Here is an 18,604-nt window from a genome sequence, read left to right as displayed (position 1 = left end):
TAAGTAAAGTTTCTGTGGCCCTAAGTAACAATTCTCTGGCACTCAGTAACAATTCTGTCTGTCCCTGAGTAACAATTCTCTGGCACTCAGTAACAATTCTGTCTGTCCCTGAGTAAAAATTCTGTGGCCCTAAGTAAAGTTTCTGGGGCCCTGAGTAACAATTATCTGGCACTCAGTAACAATTCTGTCTGTCCCTGAGTAACAATTCTCTGGCACTCAGTAACAATTCTGTCTGTCCCTGAGTAAAAATTCTCTGGCCCTAAGTAAAGTTTCTGGGGCCCTGAGTAACAATTATCTGGCACTCAGTAACAATTCTGTCTGTCCCTGAGTAACAATTCTCTGGCACTCAGTAACAATTCTGTCTGTCCCTGAGTAAAAATTCTCTGGCCCTAAGTAAAGTTTCTGTGGCCCTGAGTAACAATTCTCTGGCACTCGGTAACAATTCTGTCTGTCCCTGAGTAACAATTCTCTGGCACTCAGTAACAATTCTGTCTGTCCCTGAGTAAAAATTCTGTGGCCCTAATTAAAGTTTCTGTGGCCCTAAGTAACAATTCTCTGGCACTCAGTAACAATTCTGTCTGTCCCTGAGTAACAATTCTCTGGCACTCGGTAACAATTCTGTCTGTCCCTGAGTAACAATTCTCTGGCACTCAGTAACAATTCTGTCTGTCCCTGAGTAAAAATTCTCTGGCCCTAAGTAAAGTTTCTGGGGCCCTGAGTAACAATTATCTGGCACTCAGTAACAATTCTGTCTGTCCCTGAGTAACAATTCTCTGGCACTCAGTAACAATTCTGTCTGTCCCTGAGTAAAAATTCTCTGGCCCTAAGTAAAGTTTCTGTGGCCCTGAGTAACAATTCTCTGGCACTCGGTAACAATTCTGTCTGTCCCTGAGTAACAATTCTCTGGCACTCAGTAACAATTCTGTCTGTCCCTGAGTAAAAATTCTGTGGCCCTAATTAAAGTTTCTGTGGCCCTAAGTAACAATTCTCTGGCACTCAGTAACAATTCTGTCTGTCCCTGAGTATGAATTCCGTGGCCCTAACTAGCGTTTCTTTGTCCCTAAGTAAAGTTTCTGTGGCCCTCAGTAACAGTTCTGTGTCTGTGCGAGTAACAATTCTGTGTCTGTGCGAGTAACAATTCTGTGGCCCTAAGTAAAGTTTCTGTGGCCCTAAGTAACAATTCTCTGGCACTCCGTAACAATTCTGTCTGTCCCTGAGTAACAATTCTCTGGCACTCAGTAACAATTCTGTCTGTCCCTGAGTAAAAATTCTGTGGCCCTAAGTAAAGTTTCTGTGGCCCTGAGTAACAATTCTCTGGCACTCCGTAACAATTCTGTCTGTCCCTGAGTAACAATTCTCTGGCACTCAGTAACAATTCTGTCTGTCCCTGAGTAAAAATTCTGTGGCCCTAAATAAAGTTTCTGGGGCCCTGAGTAACAATTATCTGGCACTCAGTAACAATTCTGTCTGTCCCTGAGTAACAATTCTCTGGCACTCAGTAACAATTCTGTCTGTCCCTGAGTAAAAATTCTCTGGCCCTAAGTAAAGTTTCTGTGGCCCTGAGTAACAATACTCTGGCACTCCGTAACAATTCTGTCTGTCCCTGAGTAACAATTCTCTGGCACTCAGTAACAATTCTGTCTGTCCCTGAGTAAAAATTCTGTGGCCCTAATTAAAGTTTCTGTGGCCCTAAGTAACAATTCTCTGGCACTCAGTAACAATTCTGTCTGTCCCTGAGTAACAATTCTCTGGCACTCAGTAACAATTCTGTCTGTCCCTGAGTAACAATTCTCTGGCACTCCGTAACAATTCTGTCTGTCCCTGAGTAACAATTCTCTGGCACTCAGTAACAATTCTGTCTGTCCCTGAGTAAAAATTCTGTGGCCCTAAGTAAAGTTTCTGTGGCCCTGAGTAACAATTCTCTGGCACTCCGTAACAATTCTGTCTGTCCCTGAGTAACAATTCTCTGGCACTCAGTAACAATTCTGTCTGTCCCTGAGTAAAAATTCTGTGGCCCTAATTAAAGTTTCTGTGGCCCTAAGTAACAATTCTCTGGCACTCAGTAACAATTCTGTCTGTCCCTGAGTAACAATTCTCTGGCACTCCGTAACAATTCTGTCTGTCCCTGAGTAACAATTCTCTGGCACTCAGTAACAATTCTGTCTGTCCCTGAGTAAAAATTCTGTGGCCCTAATTAAAGTTTCTGTGGCCCTAAGTAACAATTCTCTGGCACTCAGTAACAATTCTGTCTGTCCCTGAGTAACAATTCTCTGGCACTCCGTAACAATTCTGTCTGTCCCTGAGTAACAATTCTCTGGCACTCCGTAACAATTCTGTCTGTCCCTGAGTATGAATTCCGTGGCCCTAACTAGCGTTTCTTTGTCCCTAAGTAAAGTTTCTGTGGCCCTCAGTAACAGTTCTGTGTCTGTGCGAGTAACAATTCTGTGTCTGTGCGAGTAACAATTCTGTGGCCCTAAGTAAAGTTTCTGTGGCCCTAAGTAACAATTCTCTGGCACTCCGTAACAATTCTGTCTGTCCCTGAGTAACAATTCTCTGGCACTCAGTAACAATTCTGTCTGTCCCTGAGTAAAAATTCTGTGGCCCTAAGTAAAGTTTCTGTGGCCCTGAGTAACAATTCTCTGGCACTCCGTAACAATTCTGTCTGTCCCTGAGTAACAATTCTCTGGCACTCAGTAACAATTCTGTCTGTCCCTGAGTAAAAATTCTGTGGCCCTAAGTAAAGTTTCTGGGGCCCTGAGTAACAATTATCTGGCACTCAGTAACAATTCTGTCTGTCCCTGAGTAACAATTCTCTGGCACTCAGTAACAATTCTGTCTGTCCCTGAGTAAAAATTCTCTGGCCCTAAGTAAAGTTTCTGTGGCCCTGAGTAACAATTCTCTGGCACTCCGTAACAATTCTGTCTGTCCCTGAGTAACAATTCTCTGGCACTCAGTAACAATTCTGTCTGTCCCTGAGTAAAAATTCTGTGGCCCTAATTAAAGTTTCTGTGGCCCTAAGTAACAATTCTCTGGCACTCAGTAACAATTCTGTCTGTCCCTGAGTAACAATTCTCTGGCACTCAGTAACAATTCTGTCTGTCCCTGAGTAACAATTCTCTGGCACTCCGTAACAATTCTGTCTGTCCCTGAGTAACAATTCTCTGGCACTCAGTAACAATTCTGTCTGTCCCTGAGTAAAAATTCTGTGGCCCTAAGTAAAGTTTCTGTGGCCCTGAGTAACAATTCTCTGGCACTCCGTAACAATTCTGTCTGTCCCTGAGTAACAATTCTCTGGCACTCAGTAACAATTCTGTCTGTCCCTGAGTAAAAATTCTGTGGCCCTAATTAAAGTTTCTGTGGCCCTAAGTAACAATTCTCTGGCACTCAGTAACAATTCTGTCTGTCCCTGAGTAACAATTCTCTGGCACTCCGTAACAATTCTGTCTGTCCCTGAGTAACAATTCTCTGGCACTCAGTAACAATTCTGTCTGTCCCTGAGTAAAAATTCTGTGGCCCTAATTAAAGTTTCTGTGGCCCTAAGTAACAATTCTCTGGCACTCAGTAACAATTCTGTCTGTCCCTGAGTAACAATTCTCTGGCACTCCGTAACAATTCTGTCTGTCCCTGAGTAACAATTCTCTGGCACTCCGTAACAATTCTGTCTGTCCCTGAGTATGAATTCCGTGGCCCTAACTAGCGTTTCTTTGTCCCTAAGTAAAGTTTCTGTGGCCCTCAGTAACAGTTCTGTGTCTGTGCGAGTAACAATTCTGTGTCTGTGCGAGTAACAATTCTGTGGCCCTAAGTAAAGTTTCTGTGGCCCTAAGTAACAATTCTCTGGCACTCCGTAACAATTCTGTCTGTCCCTGAGTAACAATTCTCTGGCACTCAGTAACAATTCTGTCTGTCCCTGAGTAAAAATTCTGTGGCCCTAAGTAAAGTTTCTGTGGCCCTGAGTAACAATTCTCTGGCACTCCGTAACAATTCTGTCTGTCCCTGAGTAACAATTCTCTGGCACTCAGTAACAATTCTGTCTGTCCCTGAGTAAAAATTCTGTGGCCCTAAGTAAAGTTTCTGTGGCCCAGAGTAACAATTCTCTAGCACTCCGTAACAATTCTGTCTGTCCCTGAGTATGAATTCTGTGGCCCTAACTAGCGTTTCTTTGTCCCTAAGTAACAGTTCGGTGGCCCTGAGTAACAATTCTGTGTCTGTGCGAGTAACAATTCTGTGGCCCTAAGTAACAGTTCTGTGGCCCTCAGTAACAGTTCTGTGTCTGTGCGAGTAACAATTCTGTGTCTGTGCGAGTAACAATTCTGTGGCCCTAAGTAACAGTTCTGTGGCCTTCAGTAACAATTCTGTGTCTGTGCGAGTAACAATTCTGTGTCTGTGCGAGTAACAATTCTGTGGCCCTAAGTAAAGTTTCTGTGGCCCTAAGTAACAATTCTCTGGCACTCAGTAACAATTCTGTCTGTCCCTGAGTAACAATTCTCTGGCACTCAGTAACAATTCTGTCTGTCCCTGAGTAAAAATTCTGTGGCCCTAAGTAAAGTTTCTGTGGCCCTAAGTAACAATTCTCTGGCACTCAGTAACAATTCTGTCTGTCCCTGAGTAACAATTCTCTGGCACTGAGTAACAATTCTGTCTGTCCCTGAGTAAAAATTCTGTGGCCCTAATTAAAGTTTCTGTGGCCCTAAGTAACAATTCTCTGGCACTCAGTAACAATTCTGTCTGTCCCTGAGTAACAATTCTCTGGCACTCAGTAACAATTCTGTCTGTCCCTGAGTAACAATTCTGTGGCCCTAATAACGTTTCTGTGGCCCTAAGTAACAATTCTCTGGCACTGAGTAACAATTCTGTCTGTCCCTGATTATGAATTCTGTGGCCCTAACTAGCGTTTCTTTGTCCCTAAATAACGATTCTGTGGCCCTCATTAACAAGTCTGTGTCCCTGAGTAATGGTTCTCTGTCCCTAAGTAACTTTTCTCTGTCCCCAATTATCGTTTCTGTGGCCCTAACTCTGTCCCTGTCCCTAGTACAGAGCGGTCTGCCTCTGTTCAATAACTGCAGGCAAATGAAGAATTCCAAAATGGCCGCTATTTATAGCTCGACCATTACACAGTGCTGGCTGGCTGGCTGCTGATAGGCTGATGCGATCACAAATAGTTGAGGAATGCATTATGGGTCAGCGCGCCTTGTCTGCGCGCCTTCCCAGACATCCCCGCTCCGTCGCCGCACATGTCAGCCGCCATTTTAGGAAAAATTTCGATTCGCGCGTCCGAATTAGGCTATTTTTCGGATTCGGCACGAATCGAAATTTTTCCGATATTCGACTCGAATTCCACTTCGGATACTTTGATTCGCTCATCTCTATTTACAATGCATGTAATGAGCTTTAATGAATCCATAACTGGGTTACAGTACTTTGATTTAGTGCTTTTAGGAAACAAAACTAGGAACTGGTAAAACTTCATCAGATATCCTCATCCAAACCAATTGTTCATCTCATTTTAATTCTGATTTTTTAATTAAAGAAGATGTGTATATTAAAATCTATGTTCAGATCAAGTCAATTGGTCTGTTTTAGAGATGGAGTGACATGGAGGATCCACATTTTAAAGGACTGTCTTGTTCACAAATGCCTTTCAAGAGAAATGAAAATTTCACAGAAAGCAGGATAACAATGAAAGTACAGATTAGGTTTCTATAACAGCTATGACACTATTTCTTCCAATAAAATGTTGAAGGAAGTAAGAAACAATGGGTAAAAAAAGAACAGTGTTAAGGAGGTGTAATATATGGACAGATGCACGAGTGGTTTGCAAGTGGTAAAACAAATCCCTTTTAAAAAAGTGAAGCATCATTATTTTTACATCCCATGCTTACGCAAAACATGTTTAAGTCTTTATAACAACTATTTTATATATATATATATATATATATATATATATAACAACTGTTAAGGCATTATAGAGTGTATTTGCATTTTTGCATCATAAATATTTGCAGTTAAAAGAAACAACCTTCCTGTCTGTGATTCAGCTTAGTTCACTGTTATGTAAATTGACACATCTCAAACTCACCTACACATTCTAGGAGTAGATTGTAGCCAAATTTGTTGCATGCATTTGAATAAGAATATAGGTTAACTCCCCCACCTCCTTCTCTTCAGCAGATAAGATTTACACCCCACATGACAGCTTTCAGGTATAAACGTCTTTGGAATACCATATACAAATGTTTATGTAAAAAAAAAAGATAAACGCTGAAGGACACTGCACTCATTAAGCCCTTTTTCATAAATAAGTCTGCTTTGAGGATTAAAAGAACAGAACCTTACAGTGGTTCTAAATGCAAACGTTTTTTTTTTACCCTAATGAAGAACTCCAGGTAAAATGTTTGTTTTTCCATGCAATGGGGCTGTGCCCGCACTACATGGGTTAACTGCTTATTTTGTCCAGGGACACAAGGAAAAGCTTTACTTACTTGATCCTTCGATCTTACAGAAAACAGTACTCTCCCAGTTCCAGAGGTTGACTGTTGCCATCCTCACCTCCAGAGCCATTCTATGGGCACCATGATGTCAGGAACAGTCCATTCACTAGACCAGTGGTGGGCAACCTTTTTTTTCAACTGAGCCAAATCTCGCCAAAACCACGATTGAAATTTATTTTGAGAGCCACATTTTTAAAACTGAAAATACATCTCCCATATAGTAATTCATCCCCCATAGTAATTCATCCCCCATATAGTAATTCATCCCCCATAGAGTAATTCATCCCCCATATAGTAATTCATCCCCCATATAGTAATTCATCCCCCATATAGTAATTCATCCCCCATAGTAATTCATCCCCCATATAGCAATTCATCCCCCATATAGCAATTCATCCCCCATAGCAATTCATCCCCCATATAGTAATTCATCCCCCATAGTAATTCATCCCCCATATAGTAATTCATCCCCCATATAGTAATTCATCCCCCATAGTAATTCATCCCCCATATTAATTCATCCCCCATAGTAATTCATCCCCCATAGTAATTCATCCCCCCATAGTAATTCATCCCCCATAGTAATTCATCCCCCATATAGTAATTCATCCCCCCATAGTAATTCATCCCCCCCATAGTAATTCATCCCCCATAGTAATTCATCCCCCATATAGTAATTCATCCCCCATATAGTAATTCATCCCCCATAGTAATTCATCCCCCATATAGTAATTCATCCCCCATAGTAATTCATCCCCCATATAGTAATTCATCCCCCATATAGTAATTCATCCCCCATAGTAATTCATCCCCCATATAGTAATTCATCCCCCATATAGTAATTCATCCCCCATAGTAATTCATCTCCCATATAGTAATTCATCTCCCATATAGTAATTCATCCCCCATATAGTAAGTCCCCCATATAGTAAGTCCCCCATATAGTAAGTCCCCCATATAGTAAGTCCCCCCCATATAGTAAGTCCCCCCCCATATAGTAATTCATCCCCCATATAGTAAGTCCCCCCCATATAGTAAGTCCCCCATATAGTAATTCATCCCCCATATAGTAAGTCCCCCCTGTGTCAATTCACTTACCTTTGCTCCGCGCGTTCCTCTCGTCGTGCTTCCCGCGCCGTTCTGGTCTTCAGGGCGGACTGTGAGAGGAGAGGAGTTCATCACGCTGCCCCGCCTACATCCTGACAGCTGCAGAGTCCTGACTTTTGGGGCGGCCGCCCGAGAGGAGGGAGGGGAGCGGGCGGCCGTCCGAGAGGAGGGAGGGGAGAGGAGGGGAGGGGAGGTGAGGGGGCGGCCGCCCGGCACACGCCCGTCCGAGAGGAGGGAGAGGAGGGAGGGGAGGGAGAGGAGGGAGGGGAGGGAGGGGAGGGAGGGGAGCGGGCACCCGGCACACAGAAGAGCCGCATTTAAGCTTGTAAAGAGCCGCATGTGGCTCGCGAGCCGCGGCTTGCCGACCACTGCACTAGACCACTAGTTTGCTTGGGGCAGGAGTAACAGGGACCCGTATTGCACTCGTAGAATTAGTTCTCATAGGAGTTCTTTGCTAAAGTGATTGAAGAGCCATATTTTTTTTAAAAATAGCAAACATATCAAACTAACCTGCACTGTGCAATGGTTATCACAGAGTAGCCCAGATCCTCTTTTTCTTGGGTCCCCTGCAGACTCTCCTGGCTTCTCCCTCCCACTGAGTGCCCACCATAGCAAGCTGTTTGATATGGGGAAACCTATGCAGGCTAGCTCCTGAGGCTCAGCCCCGTCACACCAATCCCTCCTCACTGGCTGTGTTTGACAGCAGCAGAAGTCAATGGCTCCAGATTGAGGTCACACTTGGGTAAGTATAAAGGAGGAGCTGAGGGAGCAGAAAATGCATTAAGATAAGGTAAGGTAAAAGACTCCAGAAGAGGAGGTAAGGGGTGCATGACATATTTTGTTTTTATTCTAAGAAAAAATAAATTAAAAAAAATAACATTTAATATCACTTTAAAGCATAAGTTAAAAAGCATGCTTACTTGTACGTGTAAATACCCTTCACCAGTGTGGCAATGGCCACGGTCTCCCCCATTGATGGGAACACCTTCTTCCATGTTCCATTTTAATAAGCTGTGCTAAGATGTCATTTATCATAACTCTAGTAACTATATGATATAGGAATTGATGTATATACATATAATAAAAAATCATGCCTGTCTGTGAGACTGAGAGTTTAAATAAAACATAAATTAGCTTTAAGCTAATATCATTAAAAATATGCTTGATATGCCAGAACATGGATCATGGGTGTGGCAACCACCATACAAAAACTAAAATGCCAACCTTGCTTGCAAAGCCTATTGTGTTTTGTTTATTATTTAGATGCAGTGTCAGTTTTACTATTATTGACATTCCAAAGATTGCATTACAATAATTGAAAGTTAGCATGTAATCAAGTGCACATTTGCAAAGAGACATTACTAACACTCCATTATACCAACTGGCAATATGGACATAATTTGAAACCTTTTTTTAAATCACAAAAAAATAGCAGCCCTAATTCTATACATGCATATATCCCACAAACCACTACCAAGTCTCCTTAGCTTGTGCAATTCTCTAATCCTAGGAAAATAATTTCAAGCAGCAGCAATGAAACATATATAGGTATGGTCAAACTGAGAGATGGATCAATATTATTTGGCGGCTGGGTAGGATGGGGGGGAATGGGGACAAGAATGTATATGATCCATCCCTGTGCTGTTAAGAACTACCTTACAGGTAGTAACTCTTGTTACACAGATCAAAAGGTAAAAACTAGATGAGGTTTGAAACCAATCAAGGAAGCACTAAATGCTGTTAAAGCGAATAAAATAATCCAAAACATATGAACCATGTAAGAGGCATGACATCCAGCTATGGTTACAGCAGAGATGCAATGATGCAGCCAACATATTCCGGGAGTAAGGGAGATCAGATGGATTGGACCAAAAGTGAATCTGATAACAGAATCAGTGTCAGTTCTATGCTCAGGAAAAGATAATATATTTTCCTCGTACTGTAAAATGCCTGATAGGGCAGAAGTCAATAAACAGTAGATTTATTACAGTAACGGGGTTGTGGTTCCATGGTGGTAAATTAAGAGAGGCTTGCTGTGTTCAGCAGCACAATTTTGTCAAAGTAGGTCCCCTACCTTAATATCCAGAATGGTATTGACTCAATTGCAATGAAAGAGCCCAGAGTGACCATCTGCTGATCAATAGCATCTGGAAATCTGATTCCTTGATGTAAAAGTAGGGACAGGAGCCGCACTGGTAGTAACCAATACCTTGTGTCAGCATGTTATAAAAAAAATCTTAAGAAATGCATGTGTACAGTATATTCTTCAGGTGAAGACCAGGTTTCAGGCAATTCGGAAGCTTGAAAATGAAGTATACAGCAATTAATAATGTCAGAAAGAAATGTGAAGGAGCAAGAACAGTGAACATTATGACTGGTAAGCAATATTTGGGATATAAACAGGAAAAGAGAAGGATAATATGGATCAGAAAAAAGACAAGAAGGGCTGCTGAAAAAAGGACGTTTAAAGATGACGTTGAATAAAGCTATGTCTGCCAGAAAGGCAAAGTAACAGTATAGATAAAGGATAGACAAATATTTGTGGACATCCTTGTAATGCAGGCAGAGAAGGCAGCTAATGGAAGAGAACAAGGGTTTGTACACCAAGAATGAAAAATTTACAAAAAGAAAACTCCCAAATCATCTGTCCTAGTGAAAAATAAGAAGTCATTCCTTCTTACACATAAAATGGCATAAACCATTCGAAGTCTGTATTGTGATTTTCATGTCCGCCTCATTAAATCTGGGTGTTACGTATCTATTAGTACTGCATAATGGTCTAGCACCAATATGGAAGTGCACTCATAAGAAGGAAAAATGCACAAATTCAAGATGAGAATTAATAAATATTTTAAGGGTGAATTAGTGTTTGTTACACACAAGCACATACTGTATGTTGCTTGTTTGTTAGTTGAACGAAAATAACTGTTACCAAAATGAGTTAACCATAGCTGCAAGAGACAGAAAACCCTATCTTGTTTGAGTAAAAGCTGTGCAATGTTATTGGCTTCTTAAAGAGAAGAGCATATATATATATATATATATATATATATATATATATATATATATATATATATTCCCTTTAATTATTATAGCCAGGCTAAGAAATTAAATGATTTAAACATATGTTTTGATTCTTTGTTATGTATCTATAAAAATGCATGTGAATGTTAAATTCTTATTTTCAGCTTGGAGCCTGGAACATTGGGTTCCTTTTTATGCATTTTTTAGGCTATCCATATCTATTTTTCTAAAGAACATAAAAAAAAACCTGTTGATTACAGAGCCCAGTGGCTCAACCTAAAATGTACACGTACACTTAAAGAGACAGACCAGTGACTATTCATCTTCAGTATGCTCTCTTTACATGATTCAATTTTCTTTTTTAATCTATTATGGTTAGGACCTATATAATAATAAATTATAATTTAAAAGATTTTTCTATTATTCAATCCGACGAATCTGAGATAATGCATATAAATATAGTTTTGTTTTCCTGAGCTGGAAGGTTCAATTTTAGGCTCCTTCTCTACCAATTATCTCTATTTATAGCCTGTTGAAACAGTCTATTGTGTATGGGCACCGTAGCTCAATCTGCAACTATATATATAGTATATAGCATCCATGGAAAGGTTGCTGTACAACCAAATGACAAAATCCACACAATGAATGTATTCTTACTGCTGTATATAGGCAAATATGCTCAATAACATAATTTTCAGGTCACTTACCTATGTACCTTAGTTTGCACTGGATTTTCACTGGAATTGGATGGATATATATATATATATATGTATATATATATATATAGAGAGAGAGAGAGAGAGAGAGAGAAGGATATATATATATATATATATATATATATATATATATATATACACTCTGCTAAAAAAAAATCATGCTGGATATCTATACTGATAGGGACTGGGCAATGTGTTAAGAATGTAAGGATGCCCCATAATTTTATGGAAATGAAAATTATCAACCTTCAGAGGACTGAATTCAAAGACACCTGAAAAATCAAAGTGAAAAAATGATGCAGCAGGCTAGTCCATTTTACTGAAATTTCATTGCAGCAACTTTAAAATAGTTTGTATGGCCCCCTTATGCTTGTATGCATGCCTGACAATGTCAGGGCATGCTCTTAATGAAATGACAAATGGTGTCCTGGGGTATTTCCTCCCAGGTCTGGACCAGGGCATCACTGAGCTCCTGAACACTCTAAGGTGCAACCTGGCAGCATCAGATGGATTGAAAAATTATATTCCAGAGGTGTTCTATTGGATTTAGGTCAGGCGAGTGTAGGGGCCATTCAATTGTGTCAATTCCTTCATCCTCCAAGAACTGCCTGCATACTCTCGCCACATGAGGTCGGGCATTGTCGTGCACGGGGAGGAACCCAGGACCCACTGCACCAGCGTATGGTTTGACAATGGGTCCAAGGATTTCACCCAATACCTAATGGCAGTCAGGGTGCCATTGTCTAGCCTGTAGAGATCTGTCCCTCTTTGGATATGCCTCCCAAGACCATCACTGACCTACCACAAAAACGGTCATGCTGAATGATGTTATAGGCAGCATGATGTTCTCCACGGCTTCTCCAGACACTTTCACGTCTGTGACGTGCTCAGGGTGAATCTGCTCTCATCTGTGAAAAGCACAGGGTGCCAGTGGTAGGCCTGCCAATTCTGATGTTCAATGGCAAATGCCAATTGAGATGGTGCTGGGCAGTGAACACAGGGCCCACTAGAGGACGTTGGGCCCTCAGGCCACCCTCATGAAGTCTGTTTCTGATTGTTTGGTCAGAGACATTCACACCAGTGGCCTGCTTGAGGTCATTTTGTAGGGCTCTGACAGTGCTCATCCTGTTCCTCCTTGCACAAAAGAGCAGATACCGGTCCTGCTGATTGGTTAAGGACCTTCTAGGGCCCTGTCCATCTCTCCTAGAGTAACTACCTGTGTCCTGGAATCTCCTCCATGCTCTTGAGACTGTGCGGGGAGACACAGCAAATCTTCTAAAAAGTGTTTCTTTAATTTTTTTGAGCAGTGTATAATATGCTATCTAAAAAACACTTGAAATAGACTTAAACAGAATACGCTTATAAAAAATTTGAAGCTGCTGCAGGGAGTAGATATGAAAATCTGACAAACATATGGAGAGATTACGGTCAGATCATTCTTATTGCTAGCTCTTTTGGGTAAGCAAAACCTCTGCTCCCATTTTTCCTATTATTGTGGGCGTATCTGTCTTTAATATTATGTTGTGGTTGACTTGAGGTCACCAGTCACTTTTATCTTATGTCATGTGCATAGAAAAGTTCCCAGGGAAATGAGTATAGGGGTACATTAGTACCCTTTACCCATTATCACAAAGACTGAAAATAAAATAAACACAGACACACACACATACACATTTAAAAAGTACTTGAAATACAACACAGACACATAGAAAATACACTTTATGAATATTCCCTGAATTACATGAATTCAGTGATGTAATCCACATAAATCATGTTATCCAGCAAAGTAATGTTGCATGCTACACTTTAATTGCTAAATGGCAGATTTTTTGACTGCATAATATATGCAGATGGCTGGGAATCCCAGGTAATGCCATTAACCAATTTTTGGTCCTTGAACAAATTTGGTCAACTATATCACTCAGGATTCTTGCACTGTTTTTTCCCTTTTTCTTACAACATTTAGTCTACAATGAATCAGACTAGGGTACTGCATGTACAAGTTAACTCTTAATAAAAAAGAATTAACAGAGAAAAATGTGATTGTATGTTAAAATGGTACCATAATACCACATACAGATTTAAGGCATTCCCTATAATATAATTTTAAGGATTTGTGTGGTTTTAGTCTTACCCTTGGAACCACCTTTGCCTGCTGTATGGTCATTTTAAAAAGCATTTCTGCATTGGTACATGTTCCCACATTGCAGTTCCCAGTATTACATGCCTTTTTTACAGTTTGTCTATTAGCCCTTAAAATGACTCCAATTTCCTAGCAGGATTCAGCTCACATAGACTAAAATTAGGTTTGCAGCTATGTTGTGGTCATAGAACTTTAAACAGGATTTACTGAACCCTCAACACACCGAACCTGGACTCATCCCTAACCAAGAAAAAAATATGCAGCCAATGAGGTGAGAATTCCTGGTAGAGATACTTTTCAGCTTAGTGATTCAAAATATTGGGGTACCTGGCTCAGCATGTAACTCAGAGAACTAGTATTTTCAAAATGGGAGGCCAGCAATGGAAGCCTGCATCCTAACAATATGCAGTTTACTACTGAACAGGGGTGGACTGACCATTCGAGAACTCGGACACTGCCCAAGGGCCCGGGGTCAGTAGGGGGCCCCATGAAATGCTCCTGGTAGCTTTTATAGGCTTTTTTTGAGTGTGGGCAAGGGCACAGGAGCCCCATGATCCCCTATTGCCCGGGGGCCCCATGAGTTGTCAGTCCGCTTCTGCTACTGAATCTATATAAGCCTAGTGATTAAAGCTGAATTCCAGGTTGGATGTTATTGCATAGTTACATAGCTTGGACCAATGTAATTATGCATATGCATACCTGTGGGACCAGGTGAGTGAAGCAGCAGACTGAGGAAAGGAGGAGTGGATCTTATATCCATAAAGCCTATTCCTAACTTTCTTTATATTTTTAGAAGTCACATGTCTTTTGGTTGAGTGAGCACTTCAGTGGGCTAGGCACTGATGATTACTTGTGCACAATATTGGTAGAGCACAGCCACATTTCATTTGGCACTTTAAGGATACTGATGAGAGGTTTTTTTTTATTTTAGGAAGATATGGAACACTTTATTAAACTTTGTATATAACGTGTTCTTTTTTTTATATAGTGTGTGTACACAGTCATTCATAATTTCATATGTACTTGATCTACTATTTGCATAGCACTTATACATCGCATTCTGTTTATTTATATTCATATGTGTATGTGTTTATCAATTTATTGTTTATTAATAGATTATAGGTCTGCACCATTATATTCTCTTTAGTACATCTAATGGTTTGACGATTTGGTTGAGCGCCCACACAACTAAGAGTGAATGTAATTGTTTTGGAAAACCAATAAACGGATGGGTTTATTTCTGCTTTAAAGAGGTTTTCAACCCCAAATCATATCTATATGTATATATATATATATATATATATATAATGCATGTGGTGGTTGCATTGGTTTTATTTTTTTAAGCTTTTTTCCTTTATTTTCATCTGATGGTCCAGCTCATAAGTCTGTTATTTTTCAAATTCCTTTAACAGATCAGTGGAAGTTGGAGGGTTGCAACAAACCATGTAACACTGACAGGGGGTGTTTACAATGGTAAGCTTTTATTTATTTATATAAAACCTCAAAATGAAGAAAAAAACCTGTTGCTGTAACTGTCTAAAAATTATTAGCTAGAGTTCGGCTTTAATTTCTTACTCAAGTTCATCTAAATGTTCTAGTGCATCTAACACTATCCTCTCCCAAATTGACAATGCTGCTGTTCAAAGGTGTCTCCATTGTTTCTTCATAAAATAGAACCACACTAAGGTCCAGGTCACATCTATCCATTTCCGCTGTCATGCATTTTTCCTACCTTTCCTTTTCCAGATAATTGAAAATGCTTAGAAAAATGCATGTAAATGCAAACTATGTGCAGTTGCATACACGTATATGAGCCAGAAAACATACATACTGTGAATGGGTCTTAAATTGGACAGTACACAGATTTTAATTGCCTCATCTGACTCAAGGTATATTTTTAACATTCGTTTTTATTCATTACAAAAGTCACATAAAAAGACAAAGGTATGAATCAAGCCACAGCAAGTGCGTTACTGGCTGGACCATCAAGTAAAAATAAAGGAAAACAAAGTATAAAAAGAAAATAAGTACACCCACCTCATTTATAGATTGGTTGCGCTGAAATATAAGTTTGGTATTAATAATGCTTTATATACTGCATAGGGTGTTTAAGTATTACATATTAATGTTCTATTTCTTCAAGCAACAGGGTGGCTGGTATATTGGTTAGCTGGATGACAGTCACATAAGAGTCTGGTAAGCAATAGGCTTTGTGTCTCAGTCCTGCAGTCACAGCTGAGCCTACCATTGTGACAGTCTGCAGTGATAGAGCTGTTCGACTAGAAGAGAAAAGACATCCCCTGTCTTCATTGCTCCCTACTGGTCACTCTGCTTTGTGATCACAGATAGAAAGCCTAAGCAGGAGATCAGGAACACTGCCCAGACAGGTTCTCTCTGCTAAATAGAGCACATAAATCAAAATCTGCATCTAAAGGATGACAGGTAAACAAAAAATATGTATACATAAAAATAAGAAGGTAGGCTATTTACATGCTCATTATGAAAAAAAGGCATATGGGCAAACGAATACATTTCTGTTAATGAAACACCTAATTATAGATCTAGTTCACGATCATGTAGGAAGTAAATCGAGATCTCTACATCAGAACTATAATACTGCCTTCTATTGCTAGGACCCACGTGTATGGTCAGGATAAAAGAGGTTACTACTGCCTTTTATTCTGCCTTCAAATAAACTCCTTCTTTCATTGGCTGTTGCCTAACACGCCTGTATCCATCCCCTGATCCATGGTCCATCCTCCAGCCAAAGCTCAGACACATTTCAGTGTATAGGAATGCAGCTGGACCCCACACTTCTGCCTGCTCTTCATTCTCATTGTCTTCACTGTGGATTTGGGGCCATTGATGATGTATGCCAGAGAAGCCCCCCACTCCAATAGTCCACAGTAGATGACTGCGAGGCTGATTCTTCGCTGGGCTGATTGGGATTACCGGGAGCTCGCTGTGGAGCTGTCCGTGGTGCTGAACCCAGAGCCCTGCTCATTCCTGCTACCTACTCCGCTCATCTGTCACTTTGATGGTTGGCAGTCCACAGCCTATCACGAGCCACAACCATGGCAAGGATAAGATGTATCCTGACAGCTGTGTCCGGCTTTTACTTCTGGGAAGCGGCACTCCTACTAAGGTATGTGTAATAATCAACGGGTTATGTCGGCTCCCATACCGATCACTGGACTCGGCAACCTGTAGTCATCCTCCGAGTTACAAAGCCACTACAGGGCACTGCCACTGTGGGATCCCCCCCTCTCTCTATTCTCTCTCTCCCCCTCTCTCTCTCCCCCCCCTCTCTCCCTCCCTCTCCCCCCTCTCTCCCTCTCTCTATCTCCTTCTCTGTCCCTCTCCCCCCTCTCTCTCCCCTCTCTCCTACTTTTAGTACAGGGCACTGTCACTGTGGGATCTGTATCTCCCTCTCCCCCTCTCTCTCCCTCTCTCTCTCCTACTTTTAGTACAGGGAACTGCCACTGTGGGACCCCCCCCCTCTCTCTCTCTCTCTTTCTCTCCCTCCCTCTCTCTCTCCCTCTCTCTCTTCTACTTTTAGTACAGGGCACTACCACTGTGGGATCCCCCCTCCCTCTCCCTCCCTCCCTCTCTCCTACTTTTAGTACAGGGCACCACCACTGTGGTCTCTCTCTCTCTCTCTCTCTCTCTCCCCTGCTCTCTATCTCTCCCTTCACCCCCCCCCCCATCTCTCACTCTCTATCTCTCTCCATCCCTCCTATTCCCCCCTCTCTCTCCCTCTCTCTCCCTCCCTTGATCCCTTTCTTCCCCCTTCACTCCACCTCTCCCTCCCTTCCTCTCCCCCCCCCTCTCTCTCCCTCTCTCCCCCTCTCCCCCCTCTCTCTCTCTCCCTTTCTCTTTCCTAATTCATGATCATGATCATAATAGACGTTTAAACATAAGTTAAGTCGGATTTACACTTTGTTTTGGCTTGCTCCATCCAATGTAACACATTGATCATAGGGTACTGTGATTTATAACACTGCTTCTGCAGCAATACAGGTATTGGCCATTTAGTATCTCTCTGTCTCTTTCACTCACTCTTTATCTCCATCTCTCTGATTTCTCTCTGACCCCCCTCTCTTATTCTATCTTCATTTTTCACAAAGACACACACCTCTCTTTCTCTCCCTCTTTTTTTTCTCTCTGTTCCCTATTTCTTTCTCCCCATCTCACTTTCTCACTAACACACACGCACACACTCACACACATGCACTTTCTCTCGCTCTCTTTCTCTCTCCTCCTCCCCCCCCCCCACACACACACTCTTTTTTTTCTCTGTACACTCTCTCTCTTTCTCACTAGCACACACACATGCACACTCTCTTTCTTACTCTTATCCCCCCATTCTCTCTCTCTGTACCCTCTCTCTTTCTCACTAACACACACTCTTCACTCTATATATATTTGTCTCTTTCCTTTTCTCCCTCCCTCTCCCTCTTTATCTCTTTCTCTCTCCTGCTCCTTTATCTTTTCCCCTCTCTCTCTCTCTCTCTCTCACCTCTCTTTCTCTCTAACACACAATCTCTCTCTTTCTCTCTTACTTTCTCTCTCACATACTCTCTCCCGCTCCTCCTCTTTCTTTCTCTCTAACACACACACATTCACACACACACACACGCTATCCTTTTCTCTATTTCTCCCCCCCCCCACACACTTTCCTTTCTCTCTCTCTTTCTTTGTCTTTTGCCCTCTTTATCTCCCTCTCCCTTCTTTTTTTCTCCCACTTTTTCACTCTGTCTTTGTATTATCTCTCTTACTCCCTCCTTCTCTTTCTCGAACACACACACACACTCTCTCTCTCTCTCCCTCCTCATGCTCTCTCTCTCTTTCTCTTGCTCCCTCCCCTCTCTGTTTCTGTCTTTCTCTTTCTCCCTTTCTACACACACACTCTCTTTTTTCGCTCTCTCCTCACTTTCTTTTTTCTCTCCCACTCTCGCTCTCTCACCTCTCAGTTTCTGTCTCTCTTTCTCTCTCTACACACACATATATATACACACACACTCCCTCTCTAGTCTCTCTCCTCACTGTCTTTATTCTCTCTCTCTCCCCTCTCTGATTCTGTCTCTCTCTTTCTTTCTTTCTCTATATACACACACACTCTCTTT

At 41.4% G+C, this 18,604-nt stretch overlaps 1 protein-coding gene across 1 annotated transcript in view; it reads left to right on the top strand.

The window, feature by feature from the left end:
• Window positions 1-16,176: 16,176 nt before the first annotated feature.
• The window catches only part of GLRA3 (glycine receptor alpha 3), a 301,687-nt gene continuing 299,259 nt past the window's right edge, over window positions 16,177-18,604 (top strand). Inside the window, exon 1 of the mRNA XM_089684044.1 lies at window positions 16,177-16,623. Coding sequence (XP_089540170.1) covers window positions 16,553-16,623 — 71 coding nt within the window. The 5' untranslated portion in view covers window positions 16,177-16,552. The remainder of the gene's footprint in view (window positions 16,624-18,604) is intronic.

This window comes from Staurois parvus, unplaced genomic scaffold, assembly GCF_062004578.1.
Source record: "Staurois parvus isolate SC_StPar_1 unplaced genomic scaffold, SC_StPar_1.0 ptg000334l, whole genome shotgun sequence".
NCBI classification, from domain to species: Eukaryota; Metazoa; Chordata; class Amphibia; order Anura; family Ranidae; genus Staurois; species Staurois parvus.
This window is presented reverse-complemented; position numbering and strand designations above follow the sequence as displayed.